The 26,338-nt window shown below is 43.6% G+C and overlaps 1 protein-coding gene across 1 annotated transcript in view; it reads left to right on the top strand.

Annotated features, from left to right (window-relative positions):
• Clnk (cytokine dependent hematopoietic cell linker) overlaps window positions 1-25,347 on the top strand; it is an 84,473-nt gene extending 59,126 nt beyond the window's left edge. The window contains exons 13-18 of the mRNA XM_040292136.2: window positions 203-284; window positions 3,382-3,422; window positions 10,956-11,089; window positions 14,405-14,482; window positions 18,017-18,172; window positions 22,859-25,347. Of these exons, the coding sequence (XP_040148070.2) occupies window positions 203-284; window positions 3,382-3,422; window positions 10,956-11,089; window positions 14,405-14,482; window positions 18,017-18,172; window positions 22,859-23,005 (638 nt within the window). The 3' untranslated portion in view covers window positions 23,006-25,347. The remainder of the gene's footprint in view (window positions 1-202; window positions 285-3,381; window positions 3,423-10,955; window positions 11,090-14,404; window positions 14,483-18,016; window positions 18,173-22,858) is intronic.
• The last annotated feature ends 991 nt before the right edge of the window (window positions 25,348-26,338 follow it).

The raw sequence follows: 26,338 nt of genomic DNA, 5'->3' as shown, positions 1-26,338 counted from the left end.
AATGCTCAATGTAATTTTTATAGTCTCAGAGAAAAGATACCCCCAGGATCTGGGAGGGTTGTAGAGTTTCCAGTGACATCTACATCCCAGTAATAAGAATCAGAAATTATTTGCATGAAATTATGGACGTTCGAGTTGGCTTCTAACAGTCCTTGATCACTTTCAACATGCAATCTGACCAAATTATGTCACAACTTTACAGTTTCCCATGACAAGATGAGGCCAGCATCATCCCAGCCATCGCAAAGCCGAATCACGCGGAAGATTCCTCTTGCCCTGACCAGGTGAGGAGTCACAAAGTCCCCCTCAGGTTGCAGCTTGGGAGTAGCAAGGTGCTCTCTTGGACAATGACTACCAAGGCTCCTTGGCTTTTGATTTTGACGGCAGTGTTGAGGCATGAGGGGAACCTGTGAACTCCAACTATCATTGAATCTAATGATGTTGTTCTTTCTCTAATTTTTGACTGACCCATGTGTTAGTGAAGGGCAGGGGAAAGAATTGAATATTAACTAGATCAGATTACCTGGAATGGATGCTAATCACTCTTGGAGGAAAAGTTGGTCATTTCTAGTTATTCTCAATTGGCGTTCACATCAGAGCTAATAATAGTCTCTTTGGAACAGAACTTCATAGTGTTAAAAATGCATTTCCAATTAGATAATCACCTGATCAGGTTATTGTGGCAGCTGTCAATTCCACTGAAGAGCTGAAGACACACAGCCTCTGGCGAATGACTCATTACCAAGTCACTTTAACTTAATAGTGGCTTGTTCAAAAACCAAGACTTCCACAAAGTCGCTGCTGGGAGCCCACTTCCCCATCCCACCCTGGCCAGGGACCGACCTCGGTTCCCGCCACTCCCTGCACACGCTGCTCACAGCTCCGGGATGCCTGGAAGCCACCTGCTTGCTGCCCACACTGCCCCCCTCCACCCTCTCCCACATGGGAGCTCTCTTTCACCCATCACACCCCAGCTTAGAACCAGACTGAATCGGGAGCTCCCTGGGGCTAGCCTTTTGCTATCTTCATTCAGCAGGGCCAAGTAGAACTCTGTTGAGCAGGACCTACAGGAGTGAGACCCGTGCCGCCATACCAGTGAGCGGCGTGACTTGGCCAGCATCTTTTCCACTTGGGAAGCTCCGAGCAGAGCCAGGCATGAATCAAGAGCCTGGTCAACACCAGCTCTCAGTTCTGTGGACAGGCCTGCACATGGCACCACACGCCATGACGCCACACGCCCCTTCCCTTCTCCCTGCCACGTCCTCGCCTTGTCCAACTTTGTGCCTTTACCAACATGTTCTCGCCCCTTAGCTCGTGGGTGCTGGGACTGTTGCTCTATCCCCCTTCCCAGGGCATTTGCTGTTCGACCCCCTGATGTGACACAACATCAAACAGAACACCTTCCCTTCACATAACTTTCTAAGAGAAAAATGTATCATTATGGTGAAAGGATAATGAGCTTGCATTCAGACTTACACCTGTTGTAGTTGGTTGATAGGTTTTGGCTTACTTTATTTGCTTATTTAATTTATTTCACAAAGTCTCCTGATTCTGGCATAATTGCCTTTCTTAGAGTTATTTCCCAAACTGACTCTAAATGTTGGTGTTACTCAGTTTATCTGAGGCTCCCTTTTCTGTCCCTAGAGGACGTCTCAGTGCCCAATGTCAAGCCATGTTGATAATCCCCCTCCCTCCAGCTTCTGACCACACCTCCTCTCCTGGCTTCAGACCTGCACATAGTTCGCAAGCATCACAGCTGATTCTGTTGGGAATTAGCTCTTCATTTCTACTCCCAGTCCCAACCAACAAGGTCTTCCTGCAGACTTTCTCGCCTCAGTCCTGGTGAACTTTCTTCCCATTGTCTCTTTTCCCATCCAATCCATTCCTAACTCCCAAAATCCTACTCCACCATGTGTCTTGAGTCTCCCTATGTCTCCCCTTCCTCCCCAGCTCTCGAAGGCAGACCAGGGCCACCAGCTCCCCTCTGCATTGTTGTGATAGGCTTCTGATGGCTCCGAGAATCCCCAGGCCCTCTTCCAGGGCAATGCTGTCCGTTAGTGACCTTTCACTGCTCAGGGACGTGTGCTGGGCACACCTTCTCCACAGTGTGCACCAGGTGTGCTCTGATTGCGATGCAAGTGTGTCTCCCCTGCAAGAGGTAAGCTCCTCCAGGGCAGAGAGCATGTCCATTCGTGTTACTGTCGCCAAACACATCCCACCTCTAGAAAGTGCTCAACGTGTATTTGCTAAATGAAAGAATCGCGACTTTTATCTTAGTTTTAGTTGTGTTATTTTGGGATTTTTTTTCTTCTGTCCTTATAAAGTCTGTACTTAAGACCCAGAGTATCCTCAGAGGATATTCCTCCTCTTTCAATATTTCCTAAAAATTCTGGAAAATTAGAACCATCTGGCTGCTTGTTATTTCCCCAGACATTTAACGGAAGTGTCCACTGGCTCCCCAGAGAGGGACCCTGGTTTCAACAGTGGAGAGCCTGGATGGCAGAAGTCTGACCCTTGGTACAGCACACTGTGGTGGCCGAAGGGTCTGCTGGCATTTTCTTGTACAAAGCAAGCTGGGAGGCCCCGCGGGCTTCCCTGGGGGTAACAAAACCCAGATCCATACCCAGGTGATTTCAGTCAGTGCTAGGAAAGGGTCAAGTTCCAGATAATTAACCCAGAGGCTCTTTCAGTCAATAGCACACTCCCTGGAACAGAGCGCAAACCATGAAATCAGATTTAACTGTCTTAGCACCTGGAGCTCCTGTCCACAGATGCTGACCACAATACAAAATGAACCAGAAAATTCGAGCAAGGTGCTAAGGAAACCGTTAACTGCTGCCTTAGAGCCTCCGTCTTGTGTTTAGAAATGCATATTGCTATTGTGATGGTCTCACAGCCTTCTAATCCCTTTTTCTTTATGGAACTCCCAATAATAGTCAATATCGTTTTCTCACCCGGCTCACATTTCAAGATGGAATGAGACCTCTGTACTCTTCTTCCCGGCTAGAGCTGAGTCTCAGTGGGTGAGCAGTTTCTATAGAATAGGAGCCCCAACCAGTCAAGTATTAATTTCTATGACTAAGTACAAGGCAAGTCAAACTCACGACTTCAAAAAGTAAAAAAATTCTGATGTGTGCTCACTGCAGTGACCTGGGAAGAACTTCTGCAGGTCAGTGTTTGCATTTCATATCTAATATTTGCTGGCCTTGGACGAGGAGGGGAAGAGCCAGCCTCTGGTTGCCATAGAAAACCAACAATTCTTCTAGCCTATTAAGTAAAATATGAAGTGCTTCAATGCAGTTTCAGCCATTACCATTGACCTTGCCCCTGGATGGAGTGTGAATACCACAGGAAAGTCTAACATGCTATCATTTTCTCCAGCTCTTCATTTGTGCGAAGCCACGACAATCTGCAAGACAGAGGTAAGCGCACTTTAAGATTGTGAAATAAGCAGGTAAGGCATCACACTATGATATTCCTGCACATGAATTAACTTTTGTGAACCTCACAGCCACTGAACTCATGTGCACAGATGTGATCAGCTCCTTTTCAGTGACTGATAATATTCCATTGGGTGAATACAACTATTTAAATTCATAATTAAGTATAATCACTGAAGTCATTTCCAGTGTTTTCCTTTTATGAACATTATGTTATGAACATTATTGTAAATGTCTTCATTGATGAATCATTTCTCTTTTTTTAAAGAGAACTTGCTGGTCCTTCAAACATGTGTCTCTTTAATTTCCTCCAATGTATTATTGTCCATGGCAGATGGATCAAAGCAACAGTCCCCCATCCTCTCCAACAGTTGATTTTGATGAATAATTGTCCCAGTCCTTTGGGTGTGATAGTCATTTACCTAAAAGCAATTAGAAAATGGAAAAAATGCAACTGACCCCTCTGACAGATCAACTGTATAGAGAAAACTCACAAGGGCCTGTGCACAAGTTCAGAACAGCACGCAGACACAGCAGCCGTGACAGTTGGAGGTGGGCTTTGACATTATGAGTATTCTTTTTCCCAAACTAGAACTTCCATGTGCCTCTGCCTTTCTTTCTTCGCTTCCAACAACAGCGTTATGCTGCAGGAAGCTCACCCCAAGGGTACAGTGGGGAGCTGAGGGGCACTGCTGACCTTGGTCCAGTTCTGCCTCTCTCCCTATAGTGGGCCACCTTTGAGCAAGTTCACCCTCCCCCTCCATAAAGTTCAAGTAATTTGTATTCCTGTGGATGTGATGTACACACACACACACACTCACACACACACACACACACACACACACACACAGCCCTCAGCCCTCTCTAGACCCTGCCTGCTTTTCTGCATTCCCTTCTTTCTCTCTACCACTGACCTCAGTAGACTTCCCGCTTCCTCTCTGGTCTCCTCCTTTCACTTCTGCTCTACGCCATCTGGGCTTCCGTTTTCCCATTCTAAGATCAAGATGAACTCATTTCCCCTACTCTACAGAAAACTGTGATTCACACAATGGAGTCGTCCCTGGGAATCTCAGGGATTGACTGTCAGGAACAGCATAAGATGAATATATTGGCACGTCTCGGGGGAAAGTCCAGGGACTGAGCAGGCCCAGGAAGGGCATCCCTAACGGGGGTTGCAGTGATATGAAGCAGAACCACGACTTAGAGAGGAATCCAGAGTCTTAGCTTGAAAAACCATGCCAGGTTTGGTGGCACATGCCCATGATCCCAACAACTTGGGATGCTGAGGCAGGAGGATTGCAATTTCAAAGCCAGCCTCAGCAACCTAGCTGTCTCAAAAGAAAACAGAAAGGACTGAAGATGTGTCTCAGTGATAGAGCACCCCTGAGTTCATCCCCAGCACCAAAATAATAATTTAATTAATAAAATAAAATCATGCATAATACAAAGTAAAAACCAATACAAGAATGAAAAGGTAGTTTTAGAGAGGGGACTGGCCTTCTCCAGCTGTGGGTAGATCATTGGACTGGGATCTTGTAGCTAGTTCTCATCTCATCTCAGAGGAAGCAAGGTTCTTTAAAGAAGTCTGGGCTGAGCAGGGGAAATGCTTTAGCCTCCACTGTTTCCTCTTTCAGTCAACAGACCTGGATTCATATCCAATTTTGGGGTAGGTCCTAGGGAGGCAGAATAGAGGCCCACCTGCTGACCTGTGAGTGCATGTGAAACTCCTCCACCAACTCGCTGTGTGTTCATTCTGCTGAGGAAAAACCCCATCTGGGTCACCAGTCCTTGGCAAGGTTGGATGTGCAGAAAACACTCCCCACCCCGCCTAGCAGGGCCTCTCAAGCACGCGGCTTCAGCTTACACATCTCAAGGGTGGACATTCACAGACACCAGTGAAATCTACATCTCTGTGGACATGAGGTTGTCATCCTTGTCTTACACCTGGGACAAGAATTTGGGAAAGTTTAGTTCAGTCACTGGTAAACATGCTTGTTCTCATCAATGAGTTCAAGCCAAACTTCATAGAGAGTGATCCACCCACCATCCAACAGTGTGCAGAATAAAAAAAAAAAAACATGATTTGACATGTTGGATGAGGGTCTAGGAATGCCTGTGTATACCCCCAAATAGTATCAGTATTATTCTCTGAAGATGGAATTGTGGAAGATTTGTTTTCCCTTTTGTTTATCACTTTGTGGGGAGTGGGGGTATCATGGATTGAACTCAGGGCCACTCGACCACTGAACCACATTCCCAGGCCTTTTTTTTTTTTATTTAGACACAGAGACACAACTCTCACTGAGTTGCTTAGCGCCTCACTATTGCTGAGGATGGCTTTGAACTCACAATCCTCCTGCCTCAGCCTTTCAAGACGCTGGGAATACAGGCATGTGCCACCGCACCCAGCTTGTTTATCACTTTCGTTTACTAATTTTTAAAAAATATTATTTTACTCTTCTTTAAAGCTGATTAATATTCCATTGAGTATAAATACCACATTTTCTTTATCCATTCATCTATTGAGGGACACCTAGGATGGTTCCTTAGTCTCGCTATTGTGAATTAAGTTGCTATAAACATTAATGTGGCTGCATCACTGTAGTATGCTGATTTTAAGTCCTTTAGGTATAACTGAGGAGTGGGATAACTGGGTCAAACGCTGGTTTCATTCCTAATTTTATGAGGAATCTCCATACTGCTTTCCATAGTGGTTGTACCAATTTGTAGTTCCACCAACAATGTATGAGTGTGCCTTTTCAACACATCCTCACCAATATTTATTGTTGCCTGTATTCTTGATAATTGCCATTCTACAGGAGTGAGATGAAACCTTAGAGTAGTTTTGATTTACATTTCTCTAATTGCTAGAGATGTTGAACACTTTTTCATATATTTGTTGATCAATTGTATCTCTTCTTCCATGAAGTGTCTATTTAGTTTCTTCACCTATTTATTGGTTGGTTTATTTGTTTTTGTGGTGTTAAGTTTTTCAGTTCTTTATATATCCTAGAGATTAATGCTTTATCAGAGGTGGATGTGGTAAAGGTTTTCTCCCAATCTGTAGGCTCTCTCCTCACTTTATTGTTTTCTTTGCTGAGAAAAATCTTTTTAATTTGAATCCATCCCATTTATTAATGTTTGATTTTACTTCTTGAGCTTTAGGAGTCTATACTCAATGGAATATTATTCAGCTTTAAAGAAGAGTAAAATTATGGCATTTGCCAGTAAATGGATGGAGTTGGAGACTGTCATGCTAAGTGAAATAAGCCAATCCCACAAAACTAAATGCCAAATGTTTTCTCTAATATGCCAAAGCTAATTCACAATAAGGTGTTGGGGGCGGCACTATGGAAGAATAGCTTTACCTTAGATTAGGTAGAGGGAAGTGATGGGAGGGGAAGGGAAGAGATTTCGGAATAGGAAAGATAGTACAATGGAACAGACATTATTACTGTATGTATATATGTGACTGCATGACCAATATGATTCTGCAGCATGTACACTCAGAAAAATGAGAAATTATATTCCATCTATATATATCAAAGTGCATAAATGCATTCTACTGTCATGTATAACTAATTAAAACAAATTAAAAATTTTAAAAAATATATAGGGTTATAAAATCAATTTAAAGCGCAACATTAAATTAAAAAGTCTTGGGCTGGGAATGTGGCTCAAGCGGTAGCGCACTCGCCTGGTATGCGTGCGGCCCGGGTTCGATCCTCAGCACCACATACCAACAAAGATGTTGTGTCTGCCGAGAACTAAAAAATAAATATTAAAAAAAAGAAAATTCTCTCTCTCTCTCCTCTCTCACTCTCTCTTTAAAAAAAATTTAAAAGTCTTCTAGTAAATGGCAGTGAAGTACTTGATTAAAATGATTTATAAGTTTTGACAGACTAAGTGGCATAAGAATTTTAAAATAAGCCAGGCACAGTGGCGCATGCCTGTAATCCCAGTGGCTTGGAAGGATCTGAGGCTGAGGCATGAGGATCATAGGTTCAAAGCCAACCCCAGCAACTTAGCAAGCCCTAAGCAACTCAGCAAGACCCTGTCTCTAAATAAAATATAAAACAAGGCTGGGGATGTAGCTCAGTAGTTAAGCGCCCCTGGGTTCTATCTCCAATAGAAAGAAAGGAAAGAGGGAGGGAGGGAGGGAGGGAAGGAAGAAAGGAATGAAAGAAAAGAAACAAAAAAAAAAAGGAAGGAAAGAATGCATTAGTGATTACTGATATCAGTATGATTTTGCAATAGGCTACCCTGCCTTGCCTGTTACTGACCACCTGCGAGGTCATTCTTGCATTTACATTGTGTCAATCTCTTCATTACTGTGACCCTCCTTTTCTAAGAGTCCTATGTCATAGGGTTGTAAAATGCAAATGCAGTGTTCCCTGTATGTGAGAAGAACCTTCCAAAGCTTAACTGCTTCCCTGATTTTATAACAAAATTGACTCCTTACTTGTAGCTGAATACATGCTCAGAATTTCATTCATTCAACAAAGACTCAAGCAGAGCTTCTGGAGAAAATTCTGCAGCAAAGTTGTTTTGTTGAACTCATTCTCTGAACAGACTACAAGTGCATAACTGTTTCCAAACACTCTTTGTTAAGCAAGACTCTTTAAATATTCAAGCAAGGCTTGCAGGGTTGAAAAATAATAAATCAGTTGCCACAAAATCATGAAATATTCAAAATCACTGAAACTGTTATGAATGAAACACAAACTATGTGGCAGGAAATGCTGTTAATGACTATTTTACCTTCAAGAATGTTCTTACTGCTTCAACCCATGCTGAAAAAGCAGTTATGGTCATTTAAATAGCGAGTCTCTGCATACTGCTGCACTACAATCTAAAATAAAGTTTGGAGCTGATCTACTCTACGCCAGCACAGCTGTTAGCATTCTCTTGGTCGGGATTTGCCTGGTGTCTAGTTCTCCGTGATTTTACTTAGGATTTCTCTGTTTCGTTGCACTCCATGTGCAGTTAGCACATCATGGAATTTTTAAACCAAATCGCATCTGATTTTTAAAGGCTAAATTTCCATCTCTGGTATTTATTTTGATTGTGAATATTCTGGATCTATTTTATAGCATTTTGTGCCTATTTAGCCTATTTTTATTGACTTTTTAGTTTGTTTTTTTTTCCCTATGATATATTGGACCCATCTCTTCTTTATACCCTCCTTTTCTTTCTCTTTTTTTAAAGTTGTATATTCCAAATTATTCTTCCATTGGTTACCTTTAACATTTTAAGTTAAAGTATGTTTGAGTTTTTAAAAACTGAAGCTGGTATTCTCTTCTCAAATAATACGAATAACTGAAAGCATTTAAGAATATGGATTCTGCATCATTTCAAAGCTTTATTATTTATAAAAGCTTTACTCCTTATAAAAATTTAGAAGGAGAGGGTTTCTTTAGCCGTATTCCTGTTTTTAAGGTCATAAATTGGTAGGTGAAAATAATTTTCTATAAATTTAATTGAATTAAATTTAGATTAGTTGTCTATTACAAATATTTTGATAATATAATTCCATATAACTAACACTCCTAGCCTCAACATTAAAAGCCACAGTCAATGGTACCCCCAAGATGGAACTGTCCAGATATCAGGAGTAGTATTTGCTCTTCTTAGACATCTTGGAAGGAAAGTTGGCTTACTTGTAGCCAAATACATGCTCAGTTGGTTCAAGAAGCAGAGTTAATACAGATACATCCTAAATGTTATGGTAACTGGCTTATAAACATTTGCTGATGTTTTATTTAGTATTTCATCTCAAAAATTAATTGGGTTGAAAGTAGCCCATTCTTTCAAAGTTCTTATTAATCTATTAACCAGGACTGTAATTTTGGTTATATTTTTAGACCATATTAAGACTGTAATGCTTGTAATTGTTCTTGCATTGATTGCCTTTCTTCAATTGTATGTTATTTGGTCCAGTATTTTACATACATATTTTATTCACATATTTTTAAAACTTTCAAAGTCTCGTGATTTCTGAACAGATATTCCTCACTTAGAATTACTAGCAGTTACAAATGTCTGGTTATTCCTCCTTGTACCTCACACCATCCTTGTGATCTCAATTCAAGGAATTTCGTCTTTAATTTGTGTTTACTGGAAGGACATACAATGGAAATATTATTTTGGTTGAAGTATATAGAGAAAATGGCATATCAAAACTTGGCAAGAGTGGTAGTATCTTAAATTTAAGTTCCAGGGGATAGCCTACTATATCAATGATCTTTTTTTCTATTGACTACTTTAAAATGTACTTGTCTATTGAGCGTTTGAATTAACCTTCACCTAGGAGTGATTTCACAGCATCCATACATTGGTACTTGAAAAATAATAGATCGCAGATAACAAGAAATCTTCCAGTGTTAGCAGTATGTGTGTTTCATTTCTGTGACTGTGACAAATACCCAAGATAAACCACTTCATACATGGAAAAGATTTGTTTTGATTTATGGTTTCAGAGATCTCAGTCCACAGTCACTTGGCCCCAACACTTTGGGCCTGTGGTCAGGCAGAATGTCATGAGGAGTGTGTGTGGTAGAGCAGGCTTCTCAGCTCACAGTGGTCAGGGAGCTGAGAGAGAGGAAGGATCTGGGTCCCAGCACTCCCTTCAAGGCACCCCCAATGACCCAACTTCCTCCAATTAGGCTGCAGCTCCCCAAGTTTCAACTACCTCCCAATTGCCTCATGCCTGAGGGACCAAGCCTCCAACACCTGGGCTTTGGAAGACATTTAAGACCCAAACCATAACAACATGTGATAATACTTTCAAAGTTACACTTTTGCAAGTGACATTACCCATCTCACCAGAAAAGTCTGTTGGGATGCTCTTACGTCACAGAGGCAGAAGCAAGCTTTCCCTGATTCCAATCTGCACTTGCAAAGTCTAACTTTATGATTTGCAACAAATGCTGCCCCTTCTTCCCATGAAGTGATAAGTTCACTTTCTTCATTTTTAAAAACGTACTTGCCAACTACTTAAGTTTGGATAGCCAAGGTGTGCCTATCAGTCATTCGTTCGAGTTTAAAAAGTGGTGTTTCATTTTTTTTGAAAAGTTATTATTTTAATTTTTTTAAATGGTATTTCCTGAGTTGGGAATGAGCTTGGCATGTTTAAGAAACTGAACAGAGTTCATTACAGCCAGAACAGAGCGGGCGATGTGGACGAGGGTGAGGATGGAGAGAGCTTTAGAACACAAGGAAGAAGTTTTGCTGTGGTTCCAGGGAGGAAGGGAATCATGGGAGGATTTTGAGACAGGAAGTGGCAAAGTCAGAATGACATTTTTAAAAGATTACTCCGGGTGCCCTGTGGAGAGAGGGAAAGAGGTAAAAGCTGAAGCAAGAGAAAGTGCAGAGGGGGCAGCCCTCGAGGAGAGGAGGTGGGTGCAGCCAGGACTGTGGCCACAGATGGGCAGCGGGAGGGTCCTTGCCTCGTGCAGGGGAGGCAGGCTGAGCTGGTGATGCCATCACACTCAACGGTGACTTCTCTCTTCCCAGATGGTGAGGGCAGCATGCAGGCCTGCTCTGCCCAGAGGTGCCAGTCCCCTGCCAGCCACGGCCCTCCTGGAAACACACTGCCCCATCCAGACACAAGCTGGAGAGAATCTTTTCCAGCCCCATCTGATGAAAAGGTAAGCCAGACACTTCTTCACCTTGTCCTCTGGGTGTCAGTTGCATCTGAAGAGAGCTTCAGCGGGCAAAGGCCACGAGGGGGTTATTGTGATTAGTGTTGATTTGTTTCCTTTATGGCTACATATTGTTGGTTCAATAACATTTACAAAAGTATTTCTTGTACTGTTGTTTCATCAGTTTCTTCAAGTTTCTTCAAGCTGTGTGTTTCCAGATTCTCAACTATTTTTTTTCATTAATCCATAAAATAGAGATGATTGGACTCGTGAAGGTTAAATAATCTTGTGGGGATTTAACTAGGATTTGCATATGGCAATTCTTTCTCCAACAAAATATTCACATATCACACACTCACTTCACTGACCAGTCCAATGAACATTTCCTGGGCACTTATGTGCCAAGCAGTGTGCTGGAGGCTATGGTCCCTGTCCCAGAAGAGACCTACAGAGGGGAGAGATGGCAAAGTTCTGTCTTTCATCTCTTTCCTGTTCTGGCTGTAAAACCAGCTCCACTCATTCGATCTACTCCCTCTGGGACCACTCTGCACTCAGCTGTGTGGAGGAAGAGCTTGCTTTATAGCCATGTGCCCTTCCCTCCTCACCTGTGATGTCACTCATCACAGGCTGTCCATGCAGCATGGACGGATGCACTTTGTCTGGTGTGCATCCCATGCCTCTGTATCATTCACCAATTTGCCAAGGATGGTAGGCAGAAGCAGAGCATGCAGGCACCTCTGGTTCACTCCTCATAATCCCTGCACCATCTCAAAGGCCTTTGTTGTCCTTATACTTAACATTAATTCCAACCTGACTCTAAAAGTTGTCTTTTACTCTTAATTTAGACTCAGGGAAATCACTGCCCTCACATCTTCTATTGATCCTTCCCCTGTACCTGGACGCCTTTCACTCTGCCATCCCTGTAAGCATGGGATCCTGGGTTCTAACTGGATCTCACCCAAGGGCAAGCCCATCGGGGTTCCTTATGGGCAGAAGAGAGGCTCAGACTAGAACAGGATGTTCCCTGCTTTCAATTATTTACTGCCAACCATGGTATTTACTTAATAATCTACTTTAAGTGGACTGTTTTCCTTTGGAATCACTACTCTAAGCAAATTTTTTTAAAAAATTGTATTCCATGCCATGGATAGAAAGCAATCTTAAAACTAATTCTACTCCCCAGTATTTCCCCCAAAAGGATTGAAAGCAGTCATATAGATATGCGTACACTCATGTTCATAATGAAACTATTGATAATAGCTAGCAGATGTAAAGAACCTAAATGTCCATTGACAGATGAATGGATAAGCAAAATGTTGTGTGCACATACACAAACACACACACACACACACACATACACACACGCAAATTATTCACCTCCAATAAGGAATGAAGTTCTGACACATGGTACAACGTGAATCAACTCTGAAAACAGTGTGTGAGTGAAATTCGACAGACACAGAAGGACAAAGTGTGCTTCCTCTATACGAGGGACCTAGAGAAATCAAACTCATAGAGGCCAAAGGACTGGAGAAGTAAGGGTCATAGTTGTTGTTAATGGGTGCAGTTTCACTTGCAGAGAATGAAAGAGTCTTGGAGATGCATAACGTGACAATGGTTTGGAAGCAAGTGTAGTTAATGCCTTTGAATTGTCACTTAAATGGCAAATTCTTACATTATTTTACCACAACTTATTTTAAAAATTCATTGCAACAGAAACAAAAGCGGGCAATGAACTCATAGCAGGGTCTCTCAGCCTGCCAGTGGCTATCAGCAAAAGAGTTTCTCTTGTGTTAAAGGAGAGATTAAAAATGTTGCAGATATTAAAGAAATGCACAAAAATGAAATATTGCTCTTGAATTACTAAGAAGTCTAGAAAGAGAACTGAAGGGCAACACTGCTGCTACCCCAGGCGGCTCAGAGCCACCTAATGCCAAGTGGAGCAATGCCCGCACCTCAGGCCCCTCCCGACCACACCTGGAGGCACACAGGCCTAGAAAATTCTACACATCCTCCAACTTGAACAAATAAATCAGCACAAATAAAAGTGCACCATGAAGGAGCCCTGCCAAGCCCCAGGCTGGCCAAGAGCACCCCAGACTTCAGACAGCTCACACTGCAGCAGGAGGTAGGGTCCCAAGCCGCCTCGTGCCGGGATCCTATCACATGGTTTTGAGAGAGAGAGCAGACTGGGTTCTCTTCTGGACTCTCCCAGCACCTACTCTCCCTGGGGCTGTGGACAAGGTGAAGTTATGTAATACAAAGGAGGCCTCAAATAAGAGGTGACTGTGGGTCCCAATCTTGATGGAAGAGAACGGACAAGCTGGGTAACAGCAAGTGAGAACAGGAGAGGTTCTGGGCACAGGTCTAAAGCTGGGTTTCTAGGAGCAGTAAGCTCATCTGGCTGCCAGACACACATCCTGAGATGGTGGCAGGAAAGGAAGCGGCAGGTGGGCGCTTGCGCAGGCCTGCTGATGCCCTCCAGGTGTGCTCACCGTCGCTGGATTGGGTTTACTGGGAGGGCCAGACTCCAACCAAGTCACCAAAGACCCAGGGTTGTGTCCTTAAGTCTTACCAGCCACGTGGCAGGTTTTGACTTCCTGAGCCTCCACCGGCCCTCTACTAACGCCAACAGGAATAGTGTGGGGATGGCCTGGGACCCTAAATAAGAAGGGCCTTGTAGAGGGGTCACCCAATTTTTTGATCCTTGGCATTCTCTGACAGAATTGCAGGTCCCTGGTTTGTCTTTCCAATTGTCCTTCCTTCACCTTGTTGTGGGGGGATTTCATCATCAAAAGAATCTAAAACCACTTATCAGTGATGTAAATTAAGCAGTGTGGGATAGGGAGAAAATCTCAGCCCCACCCTATGGCTGCAGGCAAGTGGCGTAAGACACTCCATCCACACCCCTCTCCCGCCTTGCTGCCTTCGTGATGGCCAGGAGAGCTGGGCTCCTCAAACCATATCCGTCCCCCCTCAATCAGCTTCAGCAGGGTCTCGAAGCCTGAGAGACGGAGGGTCTATTATCCACACTGAGGGCAGAGCCAGAGACTCTTTCCACTGACTCCCAAAGACAAGCATCTCTGCCTCCTGTCAACCTCAGAATCCCCAGCTGAGGTTATTTTTTTCTGCGTCTTTTTTCTCCAAGCAGCTGTAGGCATCTCCAGGTTCAAGGACAGGATTTCATGTGCTGGATTTCTACTACACAATCACCTGTAACTGGGCACTGGTAGAACAAAATACAATTAGAGTGAACTCACTGGTAGGTAGAACCCCCCTTTGGTGCTCCCTAACATGTCCTTCCTGGAACCTGTCCTATAGGAAGTCCGGCACTACGAGTGGTACGTTGGACGGTACAGTCGCCAGGCCGTAGAAGAGGCGTTAATGAAGGAGAACAAGGTAACACGTTCTGCAGGGGCCGTCACTGGTGACACAGTGGCCTTATGCTTTTCTGCTCTAGGTCACAGGCTGTGACAAGCAGCACCGTTCCTGCATCACCCTGCACGTCTCAGTGTTGGGAGGTGGCCATTGGAAAGGGGATTTAAAAGGGGACAGTTTCTGATCTACAATTCGGTTTTGCCACTTTCCAGCTATGTGACTTTCTTGAGTCCCTAAATAGCCTTACCTGTAGATTTGGGTGTTTTTTTTTTTTTTAATTCATAAACTGAAAAATAAAAAAATCAACCCCAAGGAAGTTTGGAGATCAAATGTGGAAACACTGGAAGCTTCCTCCTGGATTCCTCAAGTCCCATTTCCTTGCTCAAGGTCTGCCTAAGGCACATCAGGTCTTTATGTTTCACTTCTTCCGGAAAGGAACAGGGACCATGAATGCTGCATGTCAGCCCGTGACAGGTTAGGCTGCAGTAACACACTTTCCCGGGGTCTCAGTCATTTAACATAACCAAATATCATTTCTCCTTTGCACTCCACATTTAAGACAGGTCTGTTCAGGTAGATCCGGCTACTGGCCGTGCTGACTCCATAGTGTGCCTCCACCTTTACATTCTAGATCTTTGCACTTCCTCTCCGAAGTAATGACTTTACCTCTGCTCACATATCATTGACCAAATTCACATGATCAAACCTAACCTCAAAGAGGATGGGGAAGTACAAACCTACCATGAGGCAAAAAGAAAAGAACTAGAATATCTGCAATCAGATCAAATGACTACCATAACCACCCTCACAAAGCAAATAGTTATCATGCAACTACTATGTGCAGAGAACATAGTAGGTGGCTTAAAAGTGATATAAAGTTTATCAAGACTAATTCAACATCAAAACCTATCCTCAACTAACCGGTTCAGTGGTCATTATTGAGTAAGAAAAAAAAATATGAGTCAGTTAATCACTGAATAAATATGACGGGTCTCCAATAAATTTTAATAAAACACCATTCTCAGAATTGGTAAATCAATCAATAAGTTATATATATTTCTATGATAAACACAGTCATGGCCCACCCCAAGATGTTCACCTCCTAATCTCTAGAACCTGTGAATGTCACTTTATATGGAAAACAGGATTTTGCAGATGAGATTAAGTTGGGGATCTTGATGTGAAGTGGTCATCCTGGGCTAACTAACTGGGCCCAGAATCATCACCAGGGTCTTTATAAGAGGGAGCAGGGTGTCAGTGTCAGAGAGGAGATCTGGTGATAGAAGTCTAGGTCGCACTGATGGGGAGACGTGAGCTGGGAATCCTAGCTGCCTTTAGAAACTGAAAAGGTCGTGGAATAGGATTTTCCCTATTGCTTCAAGCCACAGAGATCCACGTTAGACTCCAGACTTCCAGAGCTGTTAGAGAACATACTTGTGTTTTAACACAGGTGCCAGTAAAGTATTCTGAGCATATCAGGATTAAATGGAACTATCCCGTTTCCTGGATGAGTAGACAGAGGCTAAGCCCAGGGCTGTGTCACAAAGGAAGAAGTGGCAGAACCTGTTTTCAAGATCAGTGTCCTTCTCACTAATCCTCCCATGCCTCTGGGAGGCACTGCAGTCTTCACAGCTGGATGGGGAGCCACAGTGCCCGGGTGACGCCCACCTCAAGGACCTCCCCTTCCACTAAACAGGCTGTGCTGGCCTCTGCTGGGTAGAGTGGCAAGGTCCAGGAAGGTAGACTCCAGCATGGACTCCCTCCTTGGCTGGTCAGTGCCAAATGCCCTTGGAGGACCTGCACGTGGAGCCCAGGTGTGGACCATGCTAGAAAAGCAACGTGCACGTCACCAGATGCCCCTCTGACAATGTTTCACTTGGACGCGCAATAAACAGCCACCCGTCCCCTTTGCACCTGCCTCTGCTTCATCCCAAGAAGCATGGAGGGAAGAAACAATCTGAGATGAATGACTGCATGATTTCCTTAGCATAGCTCCTTTTCTGTTTGTTTCAGTCGTGTCAAAATGTGTTTCCGATTTATGGAAGATAATTTAATTTAAGCTGAGGGATTGCCCAGATTTCTTTTGACAAATTCAATGTAGAGTTTAAGATGATAAGCCCATAACTTGGCCGGGAGCCTTGGCCCCCTCTCCCTGTCTGATCTTTGGCAATGCTCTGTGCTGGAGTATTAAGGTTTCAATTATGGATGAGTGCTTTATGCAGAACAAGTTCCAGAAAAATTCCTCAATCACACTTTATGTGCTTGGAGCCTGGAGTACGTAAAGAGCAAGAATCTGGGTTAGACTTTTAGGTTTTCTATTGACTGACTGATGCTTTAGGAAGTTCACTTAAGCTCTTAGGCCTCAATTCCCTTTACCTTCTAAAGTGACGTTAAAATACCTGTCCCTCAAAGTTCATGTAAAGATGAAGAAGTGTATGTGAAGGGCTGGGCACCTCAAGAGCTACTCAGTAAACTTTAGCTGCCTGCCGTGTAGCGTAATAGGCCTCTATAAATTTAATGTATTTGTGGCATGTAGAGCACTGTACAGTACTTTTACCATTATTACATATATTAACATCTGTAACTATGAATTTCAATTAGAGATAATCATATATAAATACTATATACAACACAGGCCTATGAAGAGATATTATATAGCTGTTACAGATATCATATGCAGCCTATATAGACAAAATACTACGTACAATCCATACCTATAGAGATATTATATATAACCTATAGGAAGACACAATACTATATATAACCCCTGTCTATATATCTTATAGAGAGACACATAAAGTAATTATTGTATATAAAAACCTATATCTACAATATTTATCTTCAGTCATTTATACCCCTCCACACAGTCATCCATACAATCAGCTGCAGCCTTCCCACCACGTAAATGATGCAAGATGACCGTCAAGGGGGCCTGGTTCAGGACCACAGCTCCCTTCCTCAGCCTTTCACCCCCGGGCCATCTTCCTGAGCTCGTCCCTGGAGTGTGCCTGACCACTGTGACCCGTGGCCGGGTCTCAGCCCTTGGACCCCTTGATCCTGTTCACCTTCTGGAAACCCTCTCTTTCTACCACGCTTGGGGGACCCCAAAGCTCCTGGTTTTCCTTCTTCTCTGGGCAGATTTCCTTCCTTGCCCTGACTTTGCCTCCGCCTCACCCCAGGTGGATCCCATCCTCTCACAGGTCTCTCCACTCATTTTGTATTCAGCTGCTCAAAGCCCCCTGCTTCTATGGGGGGCCCTGGTCCTCATTGCCATCTCCAAGGCTGATTACTTAGGTTAAAATCTTCCCCTCTCAGCCCCAAGCAGCAGGCAGAACCGGAAACAGGAGGTTGGTGACAGGGGCAAGGACAGCATGTGGGAGGGCCGGGAGGGCTGTCTGCTCAACAAAAACTTACTGCATTAAACTCCATAAACAACGGTTTTGCCCCAAACTAAACCCATATGGGAATCTAACCCTCAGGAACATTCCTTGTTGTCATTACACGGGCAGGACACTGGTGTACCTGGAGAGATGACCATTATTCCTTTTGCTTCAGGATGGTACTTTCTTGGTCCGAGACCATTCCACAAAATCCAAGGCAGAGCCCTATGTTCTGGTGGTGTTTTATGGGAACAAAGTCTACAATGTGAAAATCCGCTTCCTGGAGAAGAGTCAGCAGTTCGCACTGGGGACCGGGCTCCGAGGAGATGAGGTGCGTGCAACCGACCTGGGGCCCTTGCCCAGGCTGGCAGCAGCAAATACAGGTAGAGTCTGGAGGATGCTGCATCCCGGCGCCCTGAGTGAGCGCATGGTGAGTGAGCAGACCAGTGCACTGCCCGCCACACCCAGCCAGGGTGAGAACGCCTGCTTCAAAACCAGGAGACGAGAGGCTGGTTCTCACCGTGTGGTGAGGACTGGCCAGTGGATGAAGGCCAAACACCCAACAGTGCAGGGACTCACCACGAATGTTAGTTACTATATGTTCATTATTTTTAATGAGTTCTTTTAATAACTAGAATATCACCCCTCTCTGATGAACACTGATTGTGCATGGACTTGCCAGCTCCGATTCTCTTTATCCTTCTACATCTCTTCCAGCCCATAGAAATTTCTCCTTTTTAAGAAAAGCATTCTATGATTTATAAATGCTTGGGCTAAAAGGCTCCTCTTCCTTAGAGAATACAGGATGTGGATGTCATGTGGATGCCATGGAGCTACTCCAATTATGGCCACCAAGGACCCTTAGGAACCCAATGCCTATTTTAAAAAAACCCTTTTTGATGAACCCATAATTTTCTCTCCTTTGTGTCCTCTAAACATGGGTTTCCTTTTCATGTATTTGCTGACCTCCTCCTTGCATTTGCTCTGCATTGGCACCACTCTGAGCAGTGAATAACCATTAACTAACTTGATCCACAGAGTCTTTAGAGCACCCTTCGATCCAGGTGCTCCATTTAACAGATGGTGAAACCAAAGCACAGAAATGTTAAGTAACTGGTTCAAGGTCATGGCTAATAAACAGTAACAATGGGAGTCAATATAATTGGGAAAAAAAAATGGCTTCCTCATAAGGTCACAGATGACATCAAGACCTAACCATTTGAAAACAGCCCAGAACAAGTAAGTTAACGATAGTTAACACTTACCTGGCGCTCACCGTGTGCTGGACGTTGGGTGAGAACTGCAATTATCCCCTTGAGAGAAGCTGTCCCCTGGCCCTTTCAATCTGAGCCTTGGCCTTGCTAGAGAAGAAGCTCACATCTTCAAGGAAAGATAGATGGAGGAAGGTGGTGTAGCAAGGCTCTGCTAAGTGCAAGACATCTGCAGGTTCCTGCATCTGTGTTCAGATGGCACTGTCACCACTTCTGCAGGAAATGCATAACGAGAAAAGGGTATTCAAGACAGTTACTAGTTCACATGCTTTGTAACTGTCCCCAAGCTCCAGCAGAACCAAACTCATGTCAGGCATGTAGAGGCAGGTGTATAATAAGCATCATCCAGTCCACCTTGTGTGATCCCTGAAAGCATTTCCTTAGGGCTGTGTGCCCTGGGTGTAGGCAAGGACCATAAGGGCTGCAGGAGAAGTCTGATCAGGCCCCAGAAAGGCTCTGTCCGTCGGCACCCCTCAACAGCACGAAGGGCGTGCAAATCCCATAGGTACCCAATTCAAACTCCTGAGCCACTCCACTTTGTTATGTATTAAGAAACATGGGTCATGTAATTACCCGGATGCCTATAAATTCATTCCTGAATTCAGATTTCGTGATCATCTGTGGTATTGGTTTTCCAAGGGTACTACTGTAAATTATCACAATCCGGGTGGCTTGAAACAAGAGAAATCTCTCTCCATTCTGGAGGCTAGAGAAAATCAAGGCATCAATGGGGAGGTGATCCCTCCAGAGGCTCCAGTGGGCTCCTTCCTCAGCCCTGCAACTGCTGGCTACTGTGCCATCGTCGGCTTCCGTGGCTTGTGGCCCCGCCCTCCCAGTCTCTGCCTGTGTTCACACTGACGGCTCTGCTCCCGCTAAAGTCTCCCACCACTTCAGGAAACACAGGTTTGCATCCGGGGTCCCAGACAACCTAGGATGAGCTCCTCTTCAAAAGATTCTTAATTTAATACTGGTGTTATCCAATAAAATTAGATTAGCCCTGTGAACATGAAAGGTGATCGCCACCGATTCTGGGACAAGGACATGGACACGGGAAGGGTGGCGCCACTTGGCCCACTCTGCCCATTTTCTTATCTATTGGCCAAACATTAATTTTATGCCTGCACCTTGCTAGACTCAGTGCTCCATCCTGGGAACAGACTAGAGAAAGGTAGAGTCCCTGCCACCCGGGGACACCGTGTTCACCTGTGCCTACCTATGCAGGCACCTAAGCAACAGTGAGACTGGCTCAGTACCTGTCCCGGCCAGCCAGGGAGGCACCTGCCCTAAGCAACCTGTGGAGCTTTACCTGCTGCTGAATGCCAACCCTTATCTAAGCTTTAAAAGTCCTGTTAGTCAGCATTCTGGGAAAGATGAAGAAGACAGCGATTTCAATTACTGGTCCCTCGGCAAGTGATTACAAGTTTCTGAAAATTCAATGTTTACTTGATAAATCAAATTTTAAAGACTAAGATGAACAATGAACCATGGGTTTATTTCTCACTACTCCTATCATTTTATTTCACCTCATCTCTCTTGGCCTTTCCCCCACCACTGACACCCTCCTCCTTTTACTTCCATGTAAGTACCTGACTTTTTTAGCAAGAAAACAATGAATCATGTATGATAAACACAATACAAAAGATAAACACAACAGAGCTAAACTTTAAGGTCCAATATTAAACCATGCTTGGCTGAATAAATATTACAGGCATGTGCCTGTGATCCCAACAAATCAGGAGGCAGAGGCAGGAGGATCACAAGATTGAGGTCAGTCTCAGCACCACATAAAAATAGAAGGAAGATATTGTGTCCACCTAAAACTAAAACACAAATATTAAAAAAAAATATTTAAAATCTAAAAAGTGCTGGGGATGTTGCTCAGTGGTAAATCACCCTGATCCTCAACTAGTAAAAAAAAAAAAGAAACAATATCTAATATTAAGATGTCATTTACTGTCCCACTGAAAAAAATAATGATTTCATATAAAAGTAATAATTATAACATTTTCTAAAAATCTCTTTGAGGGCAACGTTTCAGTTGTGGGCATGTCACTAGAAGTCAATAATAAATGACAACCTGATTAACTGTACCTGCCTTGCTTCCTGCTACTTATTATAATTATGAAGCCATATAAAATATTATCCATTTAGTAGATCATTAAAATGATTATTACTGAGTTCATTATTTGAGGGCAAGCCTAAGGAAAAGAGAAAACAGAAATTAAGTCTAAGTGTCTTGCACCCTCTCAGCCTTTGACAGTGTCTGAGGCAGGGTTTTCAACCAGGCAACCTATGTCTCAGCTTGTCTCAGTCTGTTTGGGATGCTATAATAAAATCCTATAGAACTGGTAACTTACAAACAACAGAAACTTCTTTCTCCCCGTTCCAGAGTCTGGGAAGTCTAAGATCAAGGTAGATTCAGTGTCTGCCGAGGACTTACTTCCTAGTTCATAGATGGTGCCTTTTCACTCTGATCTCACATGATGGAAAGGTCTCTCTGGGATCTCTATAGTAAGGACATGAACCCCATTCATGAGGGTGCCATACTCATGACCTAATCACTTCCCCAAAGCCTCACTTCTTAATACCATGACGTTGGGGGTGAGGATTTCAACATATGAGTTCTGTCCTGTTCCCAGAAGAATGAAGCTCCATTCCTGCCCTGGCCCCCCAGCTGTGTGACTCTGAGGAAGTCAATATATTCTGTATATAAGTCAATATATTCTGTATAAGGAAGTCAGTGTATTCTCCGAGCTGTAATCCCCTTAGCTCTTCAGGAAAGATCATTCCACCTGCTCTGCTCACCTCAGGGGCTTGCAGAGGACGATTGGGTGGAGGCAGAGAGAACAAGTCTTCCCCACTACCTTCAAATGTTGCCCTCAGGAACTCGTCCAAACCCACCTGTCAGAATGTCTGCATAGTTCTGCACAAGTCTTCCCAGCACCCGGCCTTGACTGGGCTCTGATGCCTGTTTTTCATGTCTCAATACCTTCGCTGTGACTTATTTAGGATCACTGATCACACAAAGCCCCTTTCAAGTCTGTACTCTGAACAGAACACCTCCTGGTTCCCCAAAACGTGAAATAACCTTACTTCCCATTGCACTGCTACAGCGCGTTGTATCTCTGGAAACTGGACTCTGCAGTCACCTCCCTGTTTCATAAGAAGCCCAGGGAGGACAGCCAGACTGGCCAAGGACCAGTGGCCCCGTAGTTGTCACCACTCATCTGTGCTAACTACAACTCCCGAGGACAAGAGGGCTGGCAGGAAGGAAAGCACCAGAAGCACTTCCCATCCTTTCCTGGGCTCCAGCCATGTCCTCCCTCTGGCTGGGCCCAGGTAGGGGCCAGGCTAGGAGGCAGCAGAGGCGCCACGATACTTGCTACATCATCAGCCCACCTGAGTCCTTCCGCCTGGGAAGGCTGGGACAGGAGGGTGGTTCTTGGTCGGCGGGTCTGAGTCCAGGAAAGGCTCTGTGGGAGGAGATATGAAGAGCTGTTTGGGCTCACTGGGGTCCCTGCGAACACCTTTGTCACCTCCTCTAACCTGCTCATCCTTACCAATCACCCTTCAAGACCTTCTTTGCCAAATCCTTAAAAAAAAAAAAAAATCACTCCAACCTCTCTTTAGATATGAAAATTGTGAGACGAGGTACCCTTGTCCCTGAATAAAAGAGAGCACCTTAGCTACAGTGTAACCAGACACAAAAATGTTAAAAACCATTACCTCTCCTTTGTGTGTTGCAGAAGTTCGATTCCGTGGAAGACATCATTGAATACTACCAGTATTTTCCTATTACACTCATCGATGGCAAAGATAAAACCGGAGTCCACAGGGAGCAATGCTACCTCACCCAGCCACTAACCCTCCCTGGACACTTCCCGCCTGGCTAGCCTGGTCCTTGCTTCTTTCTTGTTCATTGAAGTCAATGTGTGTGTGTCGTTTTGCATTTATCTCAAAAGATTATTTTTTTGTGTATTTAGAGATGACTTTTTTGACTTTGTAAAAAAAAAAAAAGTAAATGTTCTGTGATGGATGGAAATTGGAAAGATCAAACATGATTTTGAAAGTTGAAACAGAAATATGTATAACATGCAAGGATAAAAACCAGGCTCTTACAAGTATTTTCTAAACAACAATAAAAAACTATCAACAGGGTATTATGCTCATGTTGCAGCAAAGGCTGCAAGAAGGTATTCCTTAAAGACTTGCAGTTGGCCGGAGCATGACTAGATGAAATGAGGTTCCCAAACCTGCCTCTCCACAAGGCGCTGAGCTGGCTTTTGTCTCAGAATTGTTTGGGGTTTGCACATTTACAATGTTTGGACAATTCTTTATGCTAAAAACGTTGGGGAATGTGAGTTCTACTTTATTATTAATCCAGAAATTCTTTTATAGGGATAAAATGTGCTATGAGAAACAAGAGCACTTGTGATCAGCTGAAGGACAGAAACTGCAAACATTTTGACTATGGTGTGAAATGTCCACAGGGCCAGTGCCTAGCAGGCCCTGTTTACCGTAACTCTGAGACAAACAGAACTAGTAAATTCATAGTAAGGAGTTCAGACCACATCCCATTCCAACCTTAAGGTGAGCATATATCTGAGTAAAAAAAAAAAAAAAAGAAAGTTTTTAAACAAATCCAATAATGGTTCAAAGATACGGAATTACTGTCCTCAAATTAGTGCTGATTCTTGCAGTGACACTGCATATCAAGACATTGTCTCCTCTCAAGACAAACAGGATTTAAAGTGATTCCTGTTTTGCAATACAGATGAGGGAGTGAAGGTTCAAAGAAGTTATTGATCTTCCTCAATATAAGAATGAGCCAGTGGAGTGTAGTGGAGCACACCTGTAATCCCAGTGGCTCCAGAGGCTGAGGCAGGTGGATCACAAGTTCAAAAACCAGCCTTAGCAATTTAGCAAAGTCCTAAGCAACTTAGTGAGACCCTGTCTCAAAAATTTAAAAAGACCCTGGGGATGTAGCTCAGGGCTCAATCCCTGGTACAAAAAAATAAATAAATAAATAAAATTAGTCCATAAAAGGGAAAAAATTTTAAATACAGAGTTACCTTAAAACAAATAAATTCTTGAAGTGAAGTAAGTTTTTAAAAAGGTACTTTGAAATCAAGGGAACACCATGACCTCAAAGTGTAAATGTAAACTTCATGGGGTGTTTATGTGACGGGAGCTCTAATGCAGAAGTAAAACCAAATGGGACTCAAAGGCCATAGAATCTTGTGAAAGAAATGTCCAGGGAAGGCCCTTCCCTAAACAGTAGGCAAAGAGCTCTCTGGGAAGAGCTCGGCATCCACCCAGACACCACCTCAGGTGCTCACCCTTATGAGGGCCTGGAAGTGATGTGTCCAAGCTCCATCAGGAACCTGCAATGAGGAAGCTCCCTGGGGAGGTCCGTGAAGCGCAGAACAGAGAGACAGGGAGACCCCTGTGGCTGCTGCTGAGGAGGCAGAGAGGGAGAGAGCCAGAGCAGGAGAAGCAGAGCAAGACTGAGCAGCCGCTCAGGGACTCTTGGCCAGCCATGGCGCGACCCATGCCAAAGGCTGCCTATAAGGCAGAGCATCACATGGGCAGAAGTGGCCGGGGCTCGGTGCCTCCCCATGCATGCCGTCTTTGCCCAGTTCCCTGGAAGAAAACATACCTCCAGGTCCTGTGGCAGACCCAGAGGGGCCACTCAGGGAGGCTGTCGAGTTGTAACTGTATTTAATTCTGACAACAGACAGTTCTCTAAGGAAGACGGGGCAGATATTCCTAACACGTTTTATAATTGAGGAAATTGTCCTTCCTTGGCCAAAATCTTAACAGTGATATAGTTGTGACTGGAGCCAAGGTTCTCATAGGTGATTCTGTTCATTTTGCCTGCTTTATTGGTTATTGGAAATTCAATATATGGGCTTGGCATGTCCACATTCCAGTATTTAACCCTCTTCAACCCTGACTCATTTTCAGTGTGAAGAGCCACTTGATACTCAGCCTCAGGAAAGCAGTAGGATTGAGGCTGTGTCTTAGTATAGCATCGGTGCAGTTGCTGTTTCTTTCAGACTAAATAATCCCCATTCTGAACCTTTCTCTCTGTCACCTTGGTGAAGAACTGTCACAGCACTGATTTGCATACCACATGTGTGTTCTTTGGGAGGCACTACTGTGGAGCTGGAAACAAAGGTGTGAATAAGTGATCCCAGGCAACAAGTGTGTAAATAAATAAGTCAAATCTAAACCGGTTTCCTATGACTCTGTGTGTTTCCATTGTAACAATTACCACTGAGAGTTTGTGTGGTAAGGCCAACATTAAATATTTTAATGAATCTCCCAACGGCTTTGAAAAATTTTATAAATTTATAAATTTCCCTCAATTTATTTCATAGAAAACTTCCCTACTTGGTGTGGGTATAAAGGAGAGAATAACTGCATCATAGTTGTAATTAATTAAATCTGGGCTAATTACTATAGAATAATCAAATTTCCTCAGTGGCAAATAGAGCCCATATCATACATATGTGTATCATGCAGTGCACATTTTATGATAGCCTAGGTTGTATATGATTAGCATTATATTTGTTTATCTCTTTTTATCCTTGGTAATATTTGTTCTAGCTAAGCATATTTACTTCTTTTGAGCAGCTGTGATATATAGCTGAGCTAACTTAAGTGAAAGCAAATATGTAATTAAATATTCTATTATTCTCTGGAACTGAGTATGGAAAAAGGGACTTTAATTTTCTTTGTTTCATTTCTCATTACCCCTAGAGCCCTTTTGAAATTATATTTAAGACAGATTTAGGAAAAAAAAACTTCTAGAACAATTATTGACATATGAGCACTATGCTGGATTTGGGGGATAAAAATGAAAAAAGAGACAGTTCCTCTGAGAGTTACAGCCAGGCAGGAGCTTCACGCGTAAGGAACACCTTAACAGGTGTGAGATGATATCTCATTGTGACTCTGATTTGTATTTCCCTGATAATTAGTAACATTGAGCATCATTTTATATACCTGTTGTCCATTATCAAAATACAAAAGATACCAGTTTTCTCTATATCAATTATACCTCAATAAAGCTGTTTTTTAAAGACACATGTGTTACGAAAATCATCTAGTACATAATAACAGATGTGGCAGCTCTGTTCTCTTCTCCTGCACCACCAGGGCATTGGTCAGCAGGAACATGACTCATGGAGAATGTGGTCAGGGAAGGGCTCCCAGAAATG

This window comes from Ictidomys tridecemlineatus, chromosome 9, assembly GCF_052094955.1.
Source record: "Ictidomys tridecemlineatus isolate mIctTri1 chromosome 9, mIctTri1.hap1, whole genome shotgun sequence".
NCBI lineage: Eukaryota > Metazoa > Chordata > Mammalia > Rodentia > Sciuridae > Ictidomys > Ictidomys tridecemlineatus.
Note: the sequence above shows the minus strand (reverse complement) of the source record. Positions and strands in the feature narration are given on the sequence as shown.